This window comes from Carassius carassius, chromosome 22 (genome assembly GCF_963082965.1).
Source record: "Carassius carassius chromosome 22, fCarCar2.1, whole genome shotgun sequence".
NCBI lineage: Eukaryota > Metazoa > Chordata > Actinopteri > Cypriniformes > Cyprinidae > Carassius > Carassius carassius.
The window spans coordinates 18,757,647-18,780,778 of NC_081776.1; the positions used below are offsets into that span (position 1 = coordinate 18,757,647).

Consider the following 23,132-nt stretch of genomic DNA (forward strand, 5'->3'; position numbering starts at 1 on the left):
CTAGTTGTTCCTGGGGTTCGAAGCAAATAGAGTCTGTCTCTGTCTGTCATGTTGGATCTCATTTCCAAGTGGAAGTCGATATCTTGCAGGTAGGCCTGGACATCTTGACTTCCTGCCACATTTGGGGTGAATTTGTTGATGTTGTGAATTTGTGAACTTGTTTTCTGGCCAGTCTGTCAAGGTCTTTGAGTTCCAGGCCATGTGCAGCTTCATGGTCGGTTCGGAGATACCCCTTCTCTTGTCAGCAGGGTAGCGCTCCTCCATGACAGCTGAATAGGGCTTTGGTGGTGATTCTTCACTTTCTCTTTGATGTGGCAATCCCAGGATAGGAGACACAGCTCTGCTGGGCAGGGGTGAGACCAGAGGATGCCTTGTCCTGGTTGGCTCAGGGTGCAGCTCATAAGCATGCTTGAGTTCCTCTCTGATTGAGTCGGATTCTTCTTTTACATAGTCGAGCTGTTGTGTCAAGCCGCTGATCTGATTTCGTGACCTTTCAAGATGGTTTTCAAGGGCCTTTATTCGGCTGTTCTTGTCTCTGAAGTCAGCCTTGTTTTTTTCCAGTAGCTGCTCTGCATACTCTAACTTGTTGGCCAGATCATCTTGGGCAGCCTTAGCTTGTTCTAATTCTCGGCTGGTGGTTTTGTCAATGTTTCTTGAAGCCTTTCGATTTCCTCTTTGGCGCCTGGCTCCACCTCATTGGAACCTTCCTGTTGGTCCCGTACTTCCAGTTCTAACTGGTTGATGCATTGTTTTACGCGAGTCAGCTCCTCCTGGAGGTGAGCTTCTTGCTCACCGCTCAGTTTGAGTGAGGCTATCAGCGTGTGACTCAGGGAGCCAGTTATCTTTGCAATCTCCTTGTGGTTGTAGCTGCGGTATGGGTCCTGTGTCATGATGTCAGAGATGTTGGCATCCAGTTGTTTTTTGCGACCAGTTCTCTAAGTCTTCCCAGTGGGTGATGGGATTATCAGTGCGAGACATGTTGGCACACGGCAGGGAAACCTGGAAAAGAGACTGGCACAGATCTGTGAAAGTGTGGGTGAGCTAAGTATGTGATGGGAAGTTAAGTGTGGTTTGCTGGAACTGTGGGCCTCCGTTGATGTGTACTGCTACTCGTAGTCTCTGTGGGAGAAAATAGTGCATACAGCTTGGAGGACAAAGCTAAGAAGAGGGAGAGTGAGCAAAGACCAGACAAAGCAAGGTGATACTCAAAGATAGCAGATAGCAATCAGAACTGTGAAACAAAGAACTACGAATAAAATAATAGTAATATTTCAATGAAGATCAAATTGAAAGGTACCTAGAATCTCTTAATTCTGTGTATTATAGTTGTTATAACTTCTTCCTGGTAGAAAGAATGTGTTAATGACAATAATCATGCTCCTTCTTATAGGATCGAAACCATACACTGTCACGTGTTCTTTTTTTTTTTGGAATGTGTTAAGTGAGCGGTAATAGTTTATTGTTCCTCCTATCAATTTAATTGGCTTAGACCGTATAGGATTCCAAAATCTGAGAGGGTAGCGTGTGGTGCAAGGAGGGTGAATTCACACAACTGTTGAAAACTTCAGAATGTTTGTGAACAGTTTATTTTCGAAAACATCCTGTAATTACTGATTGATTCTCACAGGTTCAGTTCCAGAAATATCATGGGTAGAAGAGAAGAAAAGACAAGGAAGGATGCTAGTGAGAGAAGGGATACTGACTCAGTTAGCATGTGGATGTTGTTTCCATACATTTATGTCAATAAATATACAGGTCCTTCTCAAAAAATTAGCATATTGTGATAAAGTTCATTATTTTCCATAATGTAATGATAAAAATTTAACTTTCATATATTTTAGATTCATTGCACACCAACTGAAATATTTCAGGTCTTTTATTGTTTTAATACTGCTGATTTTGGCATACAGCTCATGAAAACCCAAAATGCCTGTCTCAAAAAAATTTGCATATTTCATCCGACCAATAAAAGAAAAGTGTTTTTAATACAAAAAAAGAGTCAACCTTCAAATAATTATGTTCAGTTATGCACTCAATACTTGGTCGGGAATCCTTTTGCAGAAATGACTGCTTCAATGCGGCGTGGCATGGAGGCAATCAGCCTGTGGCACTGCTGAGGTGTTATGGAGGCCCAGGATGCTTCGATAGCGGCCTTAAGCTCATCCAGAGTGTTGGGTCTTGCGTCTCTCAACTTTCTCTTCACAATATCCCACAGATTCTCTATGGGGTTCAGGTCAGGAGAGTTGGCAGGCCAATTGAGCACAGTAATACCATGGTCAGTAAACCATTTACCAGTGGTTTTGGCACTGTGAGCAGGTGCCAGGTCGTGCTGAAAAATGAAATCTTCATCTCCATAAAGCTTTTCAGCAGATGGAAGCATGAAGTGCTCCAAAATCTCCTGATAGCTAGCTGCATTGACCCTGCCCTTGATAAAACACAGTGGACCAACACCAGCAGCTGACATGGCACCCCAGACCATCACTGACTATGGGTACTTGACACTGGACTTCAGGTATTTGGGCATTTCCTTCTCCCCAGTCTTCCTCCAGACTCTGGCACCTTGATTTCCGAATGACATGCAAAATTTGTCCAAAAGTCCAGTGCTGCTTCTCTGTAGCCCAGGTCAGGCGCTTCTGCCGCTGTTTCTGGTTCAAAAGTGGCTTGACCTGGGGAATGCGGCACCTGTAGCCCATTTCCTGCACACGCCTGTGCACGGTGGCTCTGGATGTTTCTACTCCAGACTCAGTCCACTGCTTCCGCAGGTCCCCCAAGGTCTGGAATCGGTCCTTCTCCACAATCTTCCTCAGAGTCCGGTCACCTCTTCTCGTTGTGCAGTGTTTTTTGCCACACTTTTTCCTTCCCACAGACTTCCCACTGAGGTGCCTTGATACAGCACTCTGGGAACAGCCTATTCGTTCAGAAATTTCTTTCTGTGTCTTACCCTCTTGCTTGAGGGTGTCAATGATGGCCTTCTGGTCAGCAGTCTTACCCATGATTGCGGTTTTGAGTAATGAACCAGGCTGGGAGTTTTTAAAAGCCTCAGGAATCTTTTGCAGGTGTTTAGAGTTAATTAGTTGATTCAGATGATTAGGTTAATACCTCATTTAGAGAACCTTTTAATGATATGCTAATTTTTTGAGATAGGAATTTTAGGTTTTCATGAGCTGTATGCCAAAATCATCAGTATTAAAACAATAAAAGACCTGAAATATTTCAGTTGGTGTGCAATGAATCTAAAATATATGAAAGTTTATTTTTTATCATTACATTATGGAAAATAATGAACTTTATCACAATATGCTAATTGTTTGAGAAGGACCTGTATACTGTGGCGGGGTGAAGGACACGACGAGGAGGTACAGGTGAGTTCCCCGAAGGGTGGATTTTTATTAATAAATATAGGGCTGAAGGCGGTGGATTGGGGCCACCTGCTACAACCGCAGTCCCGTGTGGGAATAGGCTTGAACGTTGAGTGCACACTTTTGAAGTCTGAGGGTTCCACTGGTTCTTTTGGTTCTTTCTTGAATTTCTTCTAAGAGCTGAGTGGACATTAGGGTGATGTCGGCTCCCGTGTCTACTAGGGCCTCTAGTTTGACATGGTGTTCTAGCATGATGGAGAGATAGAACTTCCTTGCCGCAACTTTCTCAATGAGGTCACCCAGAAGTTGAGGAACTGGAGTTTGGGTTGAGACAGGTAGAGTGTTGTGGTTTGTTTGCTGTTGCTCGCTGGGGTGACAGACAACCAAGATGGCACTTTCTGGTACTTGAGTGGTTCCATTCTCCTCTGGTTGTTGGAGGTTTCCATGGTATGAGTTGACATGTGTCGGATCAGGTTCTGAATCTGTTGCTAGGCATTCAGGTTCAGTCTCTTGTTTCCTTGACAATGGTGTTATGGCAGCATTACTTGTCGTGTTTTGAGGGTGGTGAGTGTGAGAGAGGTGGTTATTGCTCTGGTTGATGTGTACCAGGTGGTCGCTGTTCCCTTGCTTCGCCTCTAGTCATGCTGAATCTGACTTGTCTTTCTTTTCCCATTTCCTGTCCTCATTGCGTTTGAAGAATTCTTTCATAAACATCTGCAGCATTTCTTGTGAACTGATACCTGGTGCAGTCTGTTGTTCTTGTGTGGACTCAGTGTGGGGTTGGTCTGATTGATGCCTGGGTGGATTTCATCATTGACCCCTTGGGCTAGTTGTTCCTGGGGTTCGAAGCAAATAGAGTCTGTCTCTGTCTGTCATGTTGGATCTCATTTCCAAGTGGAAGTCGATATCTTGCAGGTAGGCCTGGACATCTTGACTTCCTGCCACATTTGGGGTGAATTTGTTGATGTTGTGAATTTGTGAACTTGTTTTCTGGCCAGTCTGTCAAGGTCTTTGAGTTCCAGGCCATGTGCAGCTTCATGGTCGGTTCGGAGATACCCCTTCTCTTGTCAGCAGGGTAGCGCTCCTCCATGACAGCTGAATAGGGCTTTGGTGGTGATTCTTCACTTTCTCTTTGATGTGGCAATCCCAGGATAGGAGACACAGCTCTGCTGGGCAGGGGTGAGACCAGAGGATGCCTTGTCCTGGTTGGCTCAGGGTGCAGCTCATAAGCATGCTTGAGTTCCTCTCTGATTGAGTCGGATTCTTCTTTTACATAGTCGAGCTGTTGTGTCAAGCCGCTGATCTGATTTCGTGACCTTTCAAGATGGTTTTCAAGGGCCTTTATTCGGCTGTTCTTGTCTCTGAAGTCAGCCTTGTTTTTTTCCAGTAGCTGCTCTGCATACTCTAACTTGTTGGCCAGATCATCTTGGGCAGCCTTAGCTTGTTCTAATTCTCGGCTGGTGGTTTTGTCAATGTTTCTTGAAGCCTTTCGATTTCCTCTTTGGCGCCTGGCTCCACCTCATTGGAACCTTCCTGTTGGTCCCGTGCTTTTAGTTCTAACTGGTTGATGCATTGTTTTACGCGAGTCAGCTCCTCCTGGAGGTGAGCTTCTTGCTCATCGCTCAGTTTGAGTGAGGCTATCAGCGTGTGACTCAGGGAGCCAGTTATCTTTGCAATCTCCTTGTGGTTGTAGCTGCGGTATGGATCCTGTGTCATGATGTCAGAGATGTTGGCATCCAGTTGTTTTTTGCGACCAGTTCTCTAAGTCTTCCCAGTGGGTGATGGGATTATCAGTGCGAGACATGTTGGCACACGGCAGGGAAACCTGGAAAAGAGACTGGCACAGATCTGTGAAAGTGTGGGTGAGCTAAGTATGTGATGGGAAGTTAAGTGTGGTTTGCTGGAACTGTGGGCCTCCGTTGATGTGTACTGCTACTCGTAGTCTCTGTGGGAGAAAATAGTGCATACAGCTTGGAGGACAAAGCTAAGTAGAGGGAGAGTGAGCAAAGACCAGACAAAGCAAGGTGATACTCAAAGATAGCAGATAGCAATCAGAACTGTGAAACAAAGAACTACGAATAAAATAATAGTAATATTTCAATGAAGATCAAATTGAAAGGTACCTAGAATCTCTTAATTATGTGTATTATAGTTGTTATAACTTCTTCCTGGTAGAAAGAATGTGTTAATGACAATAATCATGCTCCTTCTTATAGGATCGAAACCATACACTGTCACGTGTTCTTTTTTTTTGGAATGTGTTAAGTGAGCGGTAATAGTTTATTGTTCCTCCTATCAATTTAATTGGCTTAGACCGTATAGGATTCCAAAATCTGAGAGGGTAGCGTGTGGTGCAAGGAGGGTGAATTCACACAACTGTTGAAAACTTCAGAATGTTTGTGAACAGTTTATTTTCGAAAACATCCTGTAATTACTGATTGATTCTCACAGGTTCAGTTCCAGAAATATCATGGGTAGAAGAGAAGAAAAGACAAGGAAGGATGCTAGTGAGAGAAGGGATACTGACTCAGTTAGCATGTGGATGTTGTTTCCATACATTTATGTCAATAAATATACAGGTCCTTCTCAAAAAATTAGCATATTGTGATAAAGTTAATTATTTTCCATAATGTAATGATAAAAATTTTACTTTCATATATTTTAGATTCATTGCACACCAACTGAAATATTTCAGGTCTTTTATTGTTTTAATACTGATGATTTTGGCATACAGCTCATGAAAACCCAAAATGCCTGTCTCAAAAAAATTTGCATATTTCATCCGACCAATAAAAGAAAAGTGTTTTTAATACAAAAAAAGAGTCAACCTTCAAATAATTATGTTCAGTTATGCACTCAATACTTGGTCGGGAATCCTTTTGCAGAAATGACTGCTTCAATGCGGCGTGGCATGGAGGCAATCAGCCTGTGGCACTGCTGAGGTGTTATGGAGGCCCAGGATGCTTCGATAGCGGCCTTAAGCTCATCCAGAGTGTTGGGTCTTGCGTCTCTCAACTTTCTCTTCACAATATCCCACAGATTCTCTATGGGGTTCAGGTCAGGAGAGTTGGCAGGCCAATTGAGCACAGTAATACCATGGTCAGTAAACCATTTACCAGTGGTTTTGGCACTGTGAGCAGGTGCCAGGTTGTGCTGAAAAATGAAATCTTCATCTCCATAAAGCTTTTCAGCAGATGGAAGCATGAAGTGCTCCAAAATCTCCTGATAGCTAGCTGCATTGACCCTGCCCTTGATAAAACACAGTGGACCAACACCAACATGTTTCTACTCCAGACTCAGTCCACTGCTTCCGCAGGTCCCCCAAGATCTGGAATCGGTCCTTCTCCACAATCTTCCTCAGAGTCCGGTCACCTCTTCTCGTTGTGCAGTGTTTTTTGCCACACTTTTTCCTTCCCACAGACTTCCCACTGAGGTGCCTTGATACAGCACTCTGGGAACAGCCTATTCGTTCAGAAATTTCTTTCTGTGTCTTACCCTCTTGCTTGAGGGTGTCAATGATGGCCTTCTGGTCAGCAGTCTTACCCATGATTGCGGTTTTGAGTAATGAACCAGGCTGGGAGTTTTTAAAAGCCTCAGGAATCTTTTGCAGGTGGTTTAGAGTTAATTAGTTGATTCAGATGATTAGGTTAATACCTCATTTAGAGAACCTTTTCATGATATGCTAATTTTTTGAGATAGGAATTTTGGGTTTTCATGAGCTGTATGCCAAAATCATCAGTATTAAAACAATAAAAGACCTGAAATATTTCAGTTGGTGTGCAATGAATCTAAAATATATGAAAGTTTAATTTTTATCATTACATTATGGAAAATAATGAACTTTATCACAATATGCTAATTGTTTGAGAAGGACCTGTATACTGTGGCGGGGTGAAGGACACGACGAGGAGGTACAGGTGAGTTCCCCGAAGGGTGGATTTTTATTAATAAATATAGGGCTGAAGGCGGTGGCGTGAGGTGGCTTGGTGCAGGGTGCTCCGCTTCCTCTTCGGTCTGTGTGCTGTGGTAGTGTGGGTCCGTTGTGCTCTCCCGTGTGCGGTGGGGCTGGCAGTCAAACACTGCACTCTGCAAACAAGACAGATAGATAGGTTTAGCCGAGTCTCGTGGAGAAATCGTTTCGTTTGCCGTGTTTGAGAAGGCAGCTCTTGATGGTGCGCAGGTGTGGCTGCTCAGCCAGTGACGAACAGGAGCAGGTGTGACTGCTCGGTTTCCAGGGCGACGCTGATGAGAGCTCAGTACACGTGTCCACCACTCTTACTTGGCCCCAACAGTGTTTTAACCGGTCGTCCACGTGCTGCTCTTTGGAGAACCCTCCAGCCCCTGTCACCTGTTGGTACAGATCATAGTAGAGATTAGGAGTTGGAAGGGGTGACTCACCATCTCTGGGGCTGTCCGAGGCCAGCAGCACGGGACTCCGTCGGGCCTTCTTGCTGGGCTTCCGGGATGGGCGGTTCCCGGCCGGGCCGGCAGGCTGAGTGACGGTGGCGAGCAACTGGTCGAACCCTAGTCAGTCAATCTCGCCCGAGGTGATGGAGAGCTTCGTTTTGGCTTAAGGCCGCGGGGGCAATACCGCCGTCCTCACAAGGCGGACCGCACTGCCGGAGTCCAGAAGAGCCGGAGTCCTACGCCCGCTGAGCGTTCTCCGTGTGCATGGCGCAGCCTGCCAGCCAAGGTTGTTGCGGAGAGTGGGGTGCTTCGGTGGGCATGGCCTCATCTCAAGGGCCGGGAACCGCCGGCCTGCTCACCGGTCGCTGGGTGCCCTCCGGCGTGTGCCGCTCCTGGACCACCCTTTGGGGAAACGGCGGCGCTCTCTCCCCAACCTCCCGGTGTTGGGTGGCCTCCGGCAGCTCGATGGCCTCGACCAGCTCGTCCACGTTCGCTGGGTTCTGCATGCCGGCTGCCTGACGAAGCGGGCGCGGAAGGGCCCGCAGGAGGCGATCCTCGACGACACACTCCGCTACCTGGTGTGCGGTGGGACCCCCGGCCAGTAACCAGTGCTGACGGGAGACGGGAGAGGTTGGCCGCTTGAGCTCGGGCCGGCTGCCGTGGATCAAAGGCCCACTCATTGAAGAGCTGGGCAGCGCTGATCGGTGAGAGCCCCATCCGGCCCAGGATTTCCTTTTTTAACTCCTCATAAGATCCGTTGAGCTCTGGGGGAAGTGTGAAGTAAGCCCGTTGTGCCTCTCCCGTCAGCAGTGAGGCGATGATACGGGCCCACTCCTCCTGGGGCCATGCCTCCCGGGTGGCCACGGTCTCAAACATCTGGAGGTACGAGGTAACGTCATCGTGGGACTTCATCCTCGGCAGCAGCTGCGTGGCCTGGACACGGGGGTCAGGCAGCGGAGTACGTGCGCCGGCAGTCATACGGAGCGCGGCGAGCTCCCGTTCGGTTTCCCCTTGCCGGGAGGCCATGTGCTCCATAATTTGTTGCTGGCGGATGCTCACCTCGGTGAGGCACTTCAAAACTTCTTCCATCGCCACCTGCGGAAACCAGATAAGACACGTGAGCCAACAGGGCGTGTGGCAAAAGAAAAACCAAAAAAAACAATCAAACCAGTCCAACTGGGGAAACACCCGTGGGAAGGGGGTTGTCGGTGTCTTCTTCACTGTCCTGCCCGCATTCTCCACCAGTGTGGCGGGGTGAAGAAGGACACAACGAGGAGGTACAGGTGAGTTCCCCGAAGGGTGGATTTTTATTAATAAATATAGGGCTGAAGGCGGTGGCATGAGGTGGCTTGGTGCAGGGTGCTCGGCTTCCTCTTCGGTCTGTGCGCTGTGGTAGTGTGGGTCCGTTGTGCTCTCCCGTGTGCGGTGGGGCTGGCGGTCACACACTGCTCTCTGCAAACAAGACAGATAGATAGGTTAAGCCGGGTCTCGTGGAGACATCTCTCACCTCTGTGTTCATTTGCTGTGTTTAAGAAGGCAGCTCTTGATGGTGCGCAGGTGTGGCCGCTCAGCCCGTGACGAGCAGGAGCAGGTGTGACTGCTCAGTTTCCAGGGCGACGCTGATGAGAGCTCGGGACACGTGTCACAATACTTACATTACTGCTCCCACTGAAGATAGGAGAAGGGAAAATGGAGCGGAAGGGAAAACAATACTGGCAATATGAGATTTTGAAAAGAAAAGAAAAGAAAAAGGAAAGAAAAGAAAAAGGAAAGAAAAGAAAACAAAAAGAAAATTAATGTAAAATTAAAAGTAAATAAACACAATTTTATTTAAAATCTCTTTATCTAAAATCTATTTAAAACAAATGAACAATGAAGTTCCTCATTATTTATTTTAAAGAAATGAGACTGACAGTGTAATCCTAGCGTTAATAGTAATTAACATGCAAAGGAACTGCCCATGACGGTATAGAATGAGAGAGAAAACAAATGAAAATGGGAAATAAACCATAAACAGAGTAAATAAATAAAGTAAAATAAAGGAATAAAAATAAATTAGAAAAATTAAATAATACAAAAGTGAATAAAATTAGAATGGCTGATCTAATTGGTAACTGGTTTACTTTGAAGGTCAAGATTTCCTATTACACAATTGAAAAGTGTCACGGCTGTTACTATGGTGACGCACAGCAATACAGTTCAAGACGCACATGGGTATGTCTGCGTGCAGACAAAGTTCAAAACATTACATGAAATGGCGGCGCATTTCAGTATTACACAAACAATGGGCGCTTATTCTTTACGATATAGCGCTCAATAAATCTCAGCTCTTTGTGAGTGAGGCAAAATATTTTGTGCACTGCAGATGCACTAAGGTTAAAACAATAATGTTATTGCGATCTAGGCAGATCGGAATTCTTCATGTTAGTTTTCTGTGGACACGCAACACAGCATGCAGGATTTACTGCATCAGTTTACTTGATCAAAATTAACAAAATACTCACATTCAAATCAGATTCGGACACATGTAGTGTTTCACAAGTAATAGTATCTTAACTTCACCAAGTGAGTTGATACAAACAGGTACATTAGTTAGCTACTCTAATGTCAACGTAGGGAGACAGCTTAGTTGATTTAACATTGGAACACGCAATAATTAATCAATCTAGCTATAAGGCCTTTTAGGTAAAAAGTAAGGAACACACTCACTTCTGTCTTTTTGCGCAGTAAGGCGACTTTCTTTCGTCTCAACAGGCAATCTTAAATTTGTTTACTGCAGTTTCAGCAATAACAACACAACACTTACACAAACTAAATGTGAGTTTAGATTTCCATTCATTCACACAACGCCCTGTTATGCGCTCTTAACGTTACACATTAACAATAAAATACTTGTTTTCCTGTGTCTCTAATCTATCTTTCCGGACCAATAGATTAGATACAATCACAAATGACTTATTTTGTGCTTACAAATTTGTTTAAACTGCCCAAAATTTTTCTCCACCATAAAATGTAAGATTAATAAGGGAATTAAGATCATTATAACACGAAAGGGGATCGAATTACAGTGAATACGAACCAAATTAGTATGCAAATTATTCAGAATTAATATTTAACACTATATCAACTATTCGTCCACCGATAAATTGAGATTAGGGTATTTTATCAGTTCTGGAAAAAATATTATCCCGTGACCTACGGTAATAATATCATAAAATTATGATAACTGATTATGAGCAAGGTAACAGAATCTACAGTTTAAGGCAGTAACTTGTAAGCACTGTAACACTATTGAGCTGATGGTATTTCAGCCATCTGTTCCATATTAATGAATCCTAACCCTAACACATTCTGCACTCAAAAACCAGGACTTTGAGTTTTACCCCACCATTTGGGGCGCCGCGATGTCGGCAACATCCTGCCATGGGTGACAGTTATTACACCTTAGAGAGAGTCTCCAGAGACACTCGCGGGAGCCTCAAAAGAAAAAAAGGACGAAACCCCCGTTTTTCTTTCCCCCACGGCCCGACAACACATTCGAGCTTCAAAGGAGAAATGAACTCTCCTTTCAACTTACACACACCCATGCACACACACACACACCCACAAATGTTTTATCCTACACTTTTCTTAAGAATAAAGTCCTTAATAATATGTATTTCGAATATGTTTTGCATTGCATAAAATGGTTAATCCTTGTTATGCGAGGATTATAATTTTACTATCTTATAAATTGGAAATGTTTCTCCTCATTTTAACTTTCTCAAATAGAGTCATGTTTCTGTAACCCCACTCCTGAACAGGTCATAAAACTTTATGATCCCACTGGGAAACAGGACAGGAAGGCTAACTCTTACAAAAAGAATGGTAAAATGTACTCAGATGTAGTCTAAATTTATATATTATTGTTTTTGTTGGTTCATTAGATGTTTCCCATATAAATTGGGACTATCTGCAATTTATTAGTGTGTGTTAATCTTTAAATGTGTGTAATTTTGCATTTGAATGTAACTTCATGTTTTGATCATTTATATATGTCACTTTTGGTGTCTGTTTAATCGTCATGCTTTGACGAACTCATTTATCTAAAGCAAATTAATGAAAAATGTATTTAATCTTGAATTACGAACTGCAAGAATATCACTGCTGAGATCTGACAAGCCTAAGTTATTAGGGTGGGTGTTTCCACAGAGACAAAGGAACCATTTCAAGCCATAAGAGCTGACCCCGGAATGTCCAGCTCGCTCTCTCTTCTCTTACGCGCTGCTCTCCTGATCCTCGTCGACCCTGCTCGTCCCTCGGCGTGGCCTTGGGCCGCTCCTCTATCGCCGTCCCTCTCAGCACAGCGGCTGAGAGGACAGCCTTTTCATGGCTCCTCCGAGAGCGTTTATTTCTTTTGTTTTCGTTTATTTTCATTACTAAGTTTATTCACCTATTCGCCTCTCCACACGAGGAAGACGAATTCTGAAACATTGCTTTCTTTGAACCTTCAAAACTTCGCACGAGTCCGCTCGCCCCGGTGAACACGGGAGGACACACCCAGACCGACGCACACTGCTCCAGCACACAAAGAGACACAGAGACACTTGCAAGTATCATTCTCTATGGAGATTTAAATGCTGCTTAAAGTTTGTCTATGATTTGATTTCTATGTTGCCTTTCAAGGGTTACTGTCTGTGAGTTTGCATATCACGCCTATTCTCTCACCCTCTCTCTCATTCTCTCTCTCTCCCTCATTTGGATTTGGTTATGTCTTGTACAAAGTATATTGTCTATATTGTCGTACGCGTATTTACTCTGTATAAATCGTAGTTGATGTATTATTAGTTCAATTATTAAATTCCATATACTCCAGATTGTCTGTCTAAGTTGCTCATGTTACGGAGTCAATGAAATGTCGATCTTAGCTACAAAGCTCATTTGTTACTTTTAAGTAATATAAATTTTATAAGGACAGGAGAATGGTTTCATGGCCAGAAACTATTTGTCCTGGAATTATAAGAAGTGATAGTGTTACTGAGAATTAATAAGTAAATCTTACGGCCGTTTGCTGGATGAACCACGTTTGATTTACATTAATTTCTAGTAAAAGGTATCACAATAATTGATATGAAGAATGGAATATTGAAATATTAATGAGTAAATTACAGTGCCTTGTGATGAGTTATTAATATATACAATTGACCTATTTTTCATCTTCAATAATTTTAATGCAACTGTAATATGATATATATATATATATATATATATATATATATATATATATATATATATATATTAATCATATTCCTGATTAATTACCCAAATTCCCTATATATCATTTGAGTTAATTATTATGTACAACCCAGTGCGGCTACAGCCCACAGCACAAGACACTGGTATGTAAAATCAAACAAGGCTTTATTGAACTACTCTAATACACACAAACTAAACTAACGAAAACACACAAACATTCATTCAAACAGTGACAGAGAAAAGTGATGTTATTAACGGAGGGTGAATGGAGTCCCAAGTGTCTAGCGTTAGACACTATTTGTTGACCGCAACCTGAGAGAATCAATCTACTATCACTTTAATCTTAATTCGTTTTCTTAATAAGATTTGCACAAGTTAAGAGATATTGTGTACTTGCGTCTGGATGCTCCTTGTTGCTTTGGATGCGTTCCCTTCTTTAACGAAGTTGCTGGAGAGGGAATCTCTGGCGCTGATTGGCAGGCAGTCGGTTGATGACACGTTCTGAGGGACAGAACTCGATGGTGAGTGATGGTTGGCTTTAACGGGTGGCGCTTCGTTCGCGAGACTTCCTGGATTGCGGGTTGTTATGCAACAGAGTTTCCTCTAAGTCTGGAGCGACTCTGAGAGTGTTTTCTTTGACGAAGTTCAGTGAAGGATCTTACAGAAGAGTTGATGAGTTTTGAGTGAGCTCTTGGTGGTTTGAAGAGTACACGCTGGACGAGGTAAAGGTCAGCATAAAACATAAGCAAGAGCAAAGTCACTGCAAAAGCAGGGCAAAAAGCAAAGGTAAAAAGCTTGTCATTGGGTTATAAGCGTGTCCATCTGACCCGTCCTTCTTAGTGCGACAGCCAATCAGATATTGTCTTAGACGGGACCTACGCCCCGTTCTCCGGTTCTTGCAATGCAGTGTTGGCAGACGTACGATAATTATCGTATTTGTATGATAATTTTTACCTCTGTAAGATGTACGATCAATAATGAAAAAATCCCGTAATGTACGATAATTTCAGAATTTTATGAAAATTTAAATGATAGTAGTTGCAGTCATAGGGCTTAACTGCACCTAGCATCAACAGCTAAATTCCTTCTTCACTGGACGCGACAAAGCAAGTGTTAAAAATCATTTTAATATGTTTTAATATGCCCCGCGAAGCAGACAGACACTGAAAATAATGGGATAGTATTTTGTCTCACTGCTTCCTTCCAGCAATTTGCCTTGTTATCTATTGTGGTAATTTGCAGGTCGTGTCTAAATGTTGTTGGTTTAGAATAGATAAATAACCCTTTTGACTCGTGTACGATAATTTTCTTCCAAATACGATAATTTTTAACTTCTGGTACGATACTTGGACATTTCCAATCTGGCAACACTGTTGCAATGTAATTAGCATAATGTCTACATGATCGCGTGTGTCCAAACTTCTGAGAGTTTAGTTTAAACGCTTTAATAAGCAAACTTAATAGTTTAAATATGGTGCATCCTACACACATCTACTTTACATCAAAATTCTAGAAATCATTTACCCATTAAGTAGGTACCAAACTACATATACATCCCAAAGTTGAGGTTGAGGTAAATAAGGATTTAGCTGTGATAAGTGTTTAACACACAAAATTAACTTGAGTAATATAAAGCATGCATAATACAGAGAATACACATGTATGAGGCAACTTCTATAACTGAGGTAGAAAACCCTACGAATAGGCTGTAATAAATGTTAAACACACAGAAAGAATTCCACAGGTTATATAAAACATACATGTTACTTAAGATATATGTGAGGTAAATACTGGTAATCAATTCAGCGTATTGGAAGCAATTTTGAGACCACAAGTGGGTTAAATTTCAGTCTATTGGTTTTGGAGACAAAGTCTCTGGAATTTACAGCTGCAGAAAGGAGGTTTAAGGTTTGTGGTGATCCAGGGCCATAGGAATGCCTTAGCATCCTTTGTTTGCTGATAAGGATGGGGATTTACCCATTGAGGTCACCACAGGGTTTCTTGGCCATTTGGTCTTAAGTTTGGGGAACAAAGAGAAATCTTTTCCTGCTGTCCTGGCATCGCTGGTACGAGATTAGACAGGCACAAAAAGGGAAAGGGGGGGGGGGGTGACATCTCCTTTAGCCATCTTGGAACCATGACTGTGTTTTATGACGCACTAATGGTTCGATGGGCAATGGACTGTTCAAGGATAATCCTACAATGGACCCATACCAATACTTTTTTGTGCAAACAGGGTATGCCTGTAAAAAAACAAGAAACAAACATGTAATGCGTTAGACATGCGTTATTTTAAGGTTATTCATAGACAGATGGCGTATACCACAAACATTTTTTTGATAACCTCGAGCTCGAGGCCGTGGGGAAGCAGATTCGCGACCTGGAGGTGAGGCAGGCCCAGCTGAGAGAGCGGAGAGCCGCGCTGGAATCATCCCGGGCTGACGCTCACAAGTCCGGGGTAAGTATACAGCGTGCTGTTAACAGTCCCACCATGTCTACTCTGTGTATTTCTCTGCACAGGCCCAGTGCACCCAGGACACGATCTTCCCAGATGTCCTTCACTCCGACGGGACACAATGGACCCTGGGTGCATCCACAGCGGAGGACGCGAGCCGGGCCCCGGGCGACGACTTCTCCCACTCCTGCCTTCGAGATCTCCATCCGGAACCGCTTCGCTCCCCTCCACGAGACAGGATGCGACGCTGTGATCATCGGAGACTCCATCGTCCGACACGTCCGTGCTACGTTAGCCGAAGGTAAAGTGCACACTCATTGTTTCCCTGGTGCTCATGTTCTCGATGTTTCTGCGCAGATACCCACGATCCTGAAGGCCGACGAGAGCCCCAGAGCGGTCGTGCTTCACGCCAGGGTTAACAACACCATGCTGCGGCAGACGGAGACGCTGAAGAGGGACTTCAGCAGCCTGATCGAGATGGTTCGCAGCACGACGCCCGCGACGACAATCATTGTGTCAGGACCACTGCCCACGTATCGACGAGGACATGAAAGGTTCAGTAGACTTTTTGCTTTAAATGAATGGTTGTTGTCATCATGTAAAGAACAGAAACTGCTATTTGTTAATAACTGGAATCTTTTCTGGGAGCGTCCTAGGCTGTTTCGCGCTGATGGCTTACACCCCAGCAGAGTCGGAGCGGAGCTGCTTTCTGACAACATCTCCAGGACACTTCGCTCCATGTGACTAGTAAGACAATTCTCAAATAACTATTATGATGAGTTTTGTTCCACCCGCTTAAATGATAAAAGTACTTGTGCTGTAAAAACTATTAAGACTGTGTCTGTTTCCCAAATAGTGAGGTAAAAATATAAATATAATGTAGGATCTAGAAAAAATCTTATCGTGATTAAACCAGAAACATGTAAAGTAAATGAACAAAAACAATTTTTAAAGTTTGGGATCATAAATATTAGATCACTCACACCCAAAGCAGTTATTGTAAATGAAATGATCACAGATAATAGTTTGATGTACTCTGCTTGACCGAAACCTGGCTAAAACCAAATGATTATTTTGGTCTTAAAAGTCAAAAAAAGTCAAAAGTCACCTTTATTTATATAGCGCTTTAAACAAAATACATTGCGTCAAAGCAACTGAACAACATTCATTAGGAAAACAGTGTCAATAATGCAAAAATGATAGTTAAAGGCAGTTCATCATTGGATTCAGTTATGTCATCTCTGTTCAGTTAAATAGTGTCTGTGCATTTATTTGCAATCAAGTCAACGATATTGCTGTAGATGAAGTGTCCCCAACTAAGCAAGCCAGAGGCGACAGCGGCAAGGAACCGAAACTCCATCGGTGACAGAATGGAGAAAAAAACCTTGGGAGAAACCAGGCTCAGTTGGGGGGCCAGTTCTCCTCTGACCAGACGAAACCAGTAGTTCAATTCCAGGCTGCAGCAAAGTCAGATTGTGCAGAAGAATCATCTGTTTCCTGTGGTCTTGTCCTGGTGCTCCTCTGAGACAAGGTCTTTACAGGGGATCTGTATCTGGGGCTCTAGTTGTCCTGGTCTCCGCTGTCTTTCAGGGATGTAGAGGTCCTTTCTAGGCGCTGATCCAGCATCTGGTCTGGATACGTACTGGATCCGGGTGACTGCAGTGACCCTCTGATCTGGACACAGACTGGATCTGGTGGCCACGGTGACCTCGGAACAAGAGAGAAACAGACAAATATTAGCGTAGATGCCATTCCTCTAATGATGTAGCAAGTACATAGGGTGTTATGGGAAGTGTTTCCGGTTCCGGTTTGCCTAATTAATGCAGCCTAAAAATCCTTTAACGGATTTGGATATTAAAAGCATATTAGTATGTTATGTGTAAGCCAGGTTAAAGAGATGGGTCTTTAATCTAGATTTAAACTGCAAGAGTGTGTCTGCCTCCCGAACAATGTTAGGTAGGTTATTCCAGAGTTTGGGCGCCAAATAGGAAAAGGATCTGCCGCCTGCAGTTGATTTTGATATTCTAGTCTACTTTTGATATTAATGAGTCTACTCCACCAAATTACTGGTATAAGCATGAGCCACGTCAGAATGGTCGTGGCGGAGGTGTTGCAACAATATATAGTGATATTCTCAATGTTACCCAGAAAACAGGATACAGGTTTAACTCTTTTGAAATACTTTATCTCAACATGAAAATCACAGTAGATCAAATGAAAAATATAATATGAAAAAATAGAATTCATTTATTTTGTAAAAATAATTTTGTTCCTAATCAAATATGAGTATATCATAATAAATCAGACAAAAAATACTCCCCCTCCATTGAACCGATTGGTAACGCCCAACCAATGAGTCGCACTTTCACCAAAACAAGCGAGTGGTGTTTGAATGGGAGAGCACGTCAAAAATTAAGAGAAGCGCTGCACAGCGGACTATATTTAACTGCTGGTCAGAGAGGGATGCAAAAAAAATAAAGCATGTACTGAGAATGAGGTATGATAATATTGTGTAATAGTTAGTACACACCACATATATTTTAGCTAGCTAATCCATTGCAATGTATTTAGCTATAACTATCAGTATAACAAGTTACCAAAGCAGCTGTCTGTTTTGCTAGTATTCGAGGTAAATATAGCTGCAGGGTAGAAAAGTCAGCAGAGGGAGAGGAGGAGCAGGTGATCAGGTAAAGAAGATGCCATTCAATCAATAAAATAAAATAGGAAACAGTATAGAAAAACAGCAGTTTTGTAAAGTTAGGCTATACATTAATGCCTTTAATGTTTTAAAGATGTGTTTCCCTTTAGAAAAAAAATTAAAATGCATTAAGGTGGAATGTAAAAATCTTAAAATAAATGTCTAAATGTTGTCTCTTTCATATTTCTATATGTTGAATTTGTAATCAGTTAAAGCATGTTGCCAGATAGATAGATAGATAGATAGATAGATAGATAGATAGATAGATAGATAGATAGATAGATAGATAGATAGATAGATAGATAGATAGATAGATAGATAGGAAGAAATAAATTATCCAATAACAATACACATTAAAAAATAATTTTTTGAAAAAAATAACGGGCAGCATACAACGTTCAACCCCCCCAATGTTCAAACCAAATCTACGCCCTTGTTTGTACCCAAAAATACACATGAATTAGACGAAATGACTGACAACATGGGCACTATTTTCTCTTATACATTAGAAACTGTTGCCCCCATCAAATTGAAAAAGGTTAGAGAAAAACGTACTGTGCCATGGTATAACAGTAATACTCACTCTCTCAAGAAAGAAACTCGTAGTCTTGAACGCAAATGGAGAAAAACTAACTTTGAAGTTTTTAGAATTGCATGGAAAAACAGTATGTCCAGCTATAGACAGGCTCTAAAAACTGCTAGGGCAGAGCATATACACAAACTCATTGAAAATAACCAAAACAATCCAAGGTTTTTATTTAGCACAGTGGCTAAATTAACAAATGACCAGACACCACCTGATTCAAATATTCCACCAACGTTAAATAGTAATGACTTTATGAATTTCTTCACTGATAAAATAGATAACATTAGAAATACAATAGCGAATGTAGATTCTACAGCGTCTAACACTTCAGTTTCATCCATCGCACCCAAAGATAAACTGCAGTGCTTTACAACTATAGGACAGGAAGAGCTAAATAAACTTATCACTGTATCTAAACCAACAACATGTTTATTAGATCCTGTACCCACTAAATTACTGAAAGAGTTGTTACCTGTAGCCGAAGAACCACTTCTCAATATCATTAACTCGTCGTTATCTTTAGGTCACGTCCCAAAACCATTCAAGCTGGCGGTTATCAAGCCTCTTATTAAGAAACCAAAACTAGATCCTAGTGTACTGGCAAATTATAGGCCTATTTCAAATCTTCCATTTATGCCTAAAATTTTAGAAAAAGTTGTGTCTGCTCAATTGAGCACTTTCCTGCATGAAAATGATCTGTATGAAGAATTTCAGTCAGGTTTCAGGCCCCACCATAGCACAGAAACTGCACTTGTTAAAATTACAAATGACCTGCTTCTTGTGTCAGATCAAGGCTGCATCTCATTTCTAGTCTTACTTGATCTTAGTGCTGCGTTCGACACCATAGATCATGACATACTCATAGATCGATTACAAAACTATACAGGTATTCAAGGGCAGGCTCTAAGATGGTTTAGATCCTACCTGTCCGGTCGCTGCCATTTTGTTTACTTAAATGGGGTGTCATCTCATTTATCATCAGTAAAATATGGAGTGCCACAAGGATCGGTCCAAGGTCCCCTTCTATTTTCAATATACATGTTGCCCCTTGGTAATATTATTAGAAAATACGGAATTAGCTTCCACTGTTATGCTGATGATACTCAGCTATATATCTCAACGAGACCAGATGAAACTTCTCAATTATCTAAGCTGACAGAGTGTGTTAAAAATGTAAAAGATTGGATGACAAATAATTTTCTCCAATTAAATTCGAATAAGACAGAGATATTAATTATTGGACCAAAAAACAATACACAGAATCTTGTAGATTACAATCTGCAACTAGACGGATGTACTGTTACTTCCTTTACAGTCAGAAATCTGGGTGTTATATTAGACAGCAATTTGTCTTTTGAAAACCATATTTCCAATGTTACAAAAACGGCATTCTTCCATCTTAGAAACATTGCCAAGCTACGAAACATGTTATCTGTTTCTGATGCAGAAAAGCTAGTTCATGCATTCATGACCTCTAGACTGGACTATTGTAATGCACTTCTAGGTGGTTGTCCTGCTTCGTCAATAAACAAGCTACAGGTAGTCCAAAATGCAGCAGCTAGAGTCCTTACGAGGTCAAGAAAATATGATCATATTACCCCAATTTTACAGTCTCTGCACTGGCTATCTATTAAGTTCCGTATCAGTTACAAATTATCATTACTTACCTATAAGGCCCTAAATGGTTTAGCTCCTGCGTACCTAACTAGCCTTCTACCACGCTACAACCCATCACGCACCCTAAGGTCACAAAACTTTTGGACTTTTGGTAGTTCCTAGGATAGCAAAGTCCACTAAAGGAGGTAGAGCTTTCTCACATTTGGCTCCCAAACTCTGGAATAGCCTTCCTGATAATGTTCGGGGTTCAGACACACTCTCTCTGTTTAAATCTAGATTAAAAACGCATCTCTTTCGCCAAGCATTCGAACAATGTATCTCTTAAATTGTGAGTGTAGTTGCATCTGATCAAATGTGCATTTTTATTCATTAGCTTGGGTTAAATTAATTTTACTTTGTTGGATCAGCAGCTATGCTAATGATGTCTCTATTTTGTTTTTATATTTTGCCACTAGGATTTACACAAGCTCCAGTCTGGATCCAGAACACATGAGAAGAGATGATGCTGACCCTCAGAGGACCTCAGATGATGCTAACCCTGAATCAACAAACAGAACTAACAATTATTGCTACATGTGTGACTGCATCATATAATAATTATTAATTAATAATATTAATAATGTTCATCATCTAGCTGACTATGTCTTGTATTAATTTTTTCTAAAAATCCTGTCAAACGTGCACAAACAGACAGTCACCACCATAAGCTACTACTAAATATTGTAGAAAAAGATTTTTCTGTAAAGTTGCTTTGTAACGATTTGTATTGTAAAAAGCGCTATACAAATAAACTTGAATTGAATTGAATAACACTTTCTATGAAGCCCATATTTATAATACATTATAAGGATATTCTTAAGACATTATAATGAATGCATAATGCATTATAAAAAACCTTATAATATGTTATATCAACTCATGAATAATCATAACAACAATTATAATACATCATAATACTTAGGTATTTGTGGTTGTAAGTTTAAAAGTATGATTATGTATAACACAATGAACACTATATTAAATCTACTTCATTTATAGAATAATGGACTGTATCATATCTTGACATTGTATATTTAAGACCTGCACAGTATCTTACTACAGCTTGTGAATGGTTAGATGATGAGTGTTATTTGAGTGTTTCTGTGGAGCTAATGTTAATTAATTGATGTGAGCTTAATTCTCCAACTGAAAAAAAATGTAATGTTTTATATGGTTACATTTTATTTTGATGGTCCCCTTAATCAATCGACTATAAGCAACTTTGCAGCTACATGCCAACTAACTTTATAGTATTAATATGCTCAAGAATGGTTGAATATGGTAGAATAAGCTGACGTACTTGCTAAGAAACTTATAGTCATTTTATCTGTTGGTTGACCATCAAAATAAAGTGTTTGCATATATTTACAGTAGCAGACATACTAATACTCTAATGACCACTAGTTGATATGTAGTTGCTGAGTTACTTATGAACAGCTGTCTAAAGGGTACCATCAAAATAATCAAACTGATATTACAATAAAAATAGTTCAAAGCAAATGTGTCATATAACACATTCATCTGATCTGATATCTGATCTTATGGCTGTCTAAAAGAAGAAAACAAATGTTGTTATTATTACTTCTTATAAGTGGTCTTTGACCGCTTTAAGTAAAGTAGCATCAGAAAAATGGCAAGATAAGAGACTTATAATACATTATAACATTATATCTAAGATTGCCTGCGAGCTTCTCCTCCTGTCCATAAGGTAATTTCTCTACTGTGCGACAGAGAGTCGCAGGTTATGACGCAATCATTAGCCTATTTTTACAAAAACTGCTTCTACGGGACAATAACGTAAAATACAAGGTAATGGACCCTTTTATACATTTTTGTGTTTCTTTAGAATTAATTAATGGAAAAATGGAGTCTTTAAACGCCTCAGATGTAAAGTTATTCGCTGTCAAAGTGAAGCCAAAATGAATGGGAGTCAATGGAATGCTAACAGCAGGTGGGGGTCGGCTAGCCAATGGCGGAGCCCAGGGCTGCTTCAGTAAAATATGAAACCCTGCCCCCTGTGCAGGAGCGCTGATGACGACACATCTGTTTCACGATTGGCCAGATCCACCACATGACAACGATCACGTGTGTTTCATGTTAGTCGAAGCATTTCAGTTCCAATAATGGCAACAAATCTGTGTTTTTAGAATGGTAAAAGCTTTTAAATATAGTCGCACTGTTGTACTGAGTCACACAACACAGATAAAAGCATATATGCCCCACTGTATTGGTATTTAAATAGTATATGTCTATGTTGAACTTTATTCTTGAAAATATGGCACTGCTTATATCGAATAAGCAGTATGTAAAAACAGTTTCTGTTGCTCATGAAAAAGTTTCTAAAACGTCTGTGTATTTTACAAATATTGCATTTAATTCACTTCATTTGTGACAAAGTATGCAAACACCACGTGAGTGTCACTAACAGGGAGCAAAAAGTGTCCAGCTTGACGGCTCTGCTTTCAACTCCGCCCTGACTGCAAGCGGCTACTCTCGCCGATCGACGTTTTTAGCCTTGCTTCAAGTCAAACGCACAACCTGTCCTCCAACCAATACGCTCGTATAGGTCGTTTGTCCAAATCCCTGAAATACGACCCATCAGAGCGTATCCTACCATTGCGCCCCTATCGGCAAAAGGTTGTTTTCATATTAATGTTTTGTACTCTTTTATTTGCACTCTGATTTGCGTTTCATGTAGCTCAGTTGGTAGATTATTGCGTTATACCTTGATATGTA

General features: G+C 41.5%; 1 protein-coding gene and 1 pseudogene across 1 annotated transcript in view; one reads left to right on the forward strand and one right to left on the reverse strand.

The window, feature by feature from the left end:
• Positions 1 to 3,805, reverse strand: LOC132098586 (uncharacterized; annotated as a pseudogene).
• A 5,012-nt stretch (positions 3,806 to 8,817) lies between these two features.
• Positions 8,818 to 23,132, forward strand: part of LOC132098587 (uncharacterized) — a 76,938-nt gene continuing 62,623 nt past the window's right edge. The window contains exons 1-3 of the mRNA XM_059504649.1: positions 8,818 to 8,883; positions 9,012 to 9,049; positions 15,522 to 16,196. Coding sequence (XP_059360632.1) covers positions 8,818 to 8,883; positions 9,012 to 9,049; positions 15,522 to 16,196 — 779 coding nt within the window. The remainder of the gene's footprint in view (positions 8,884 to 9,011; positions 9,050 to 15,521; positions 16,197 to 23,132) is intronic.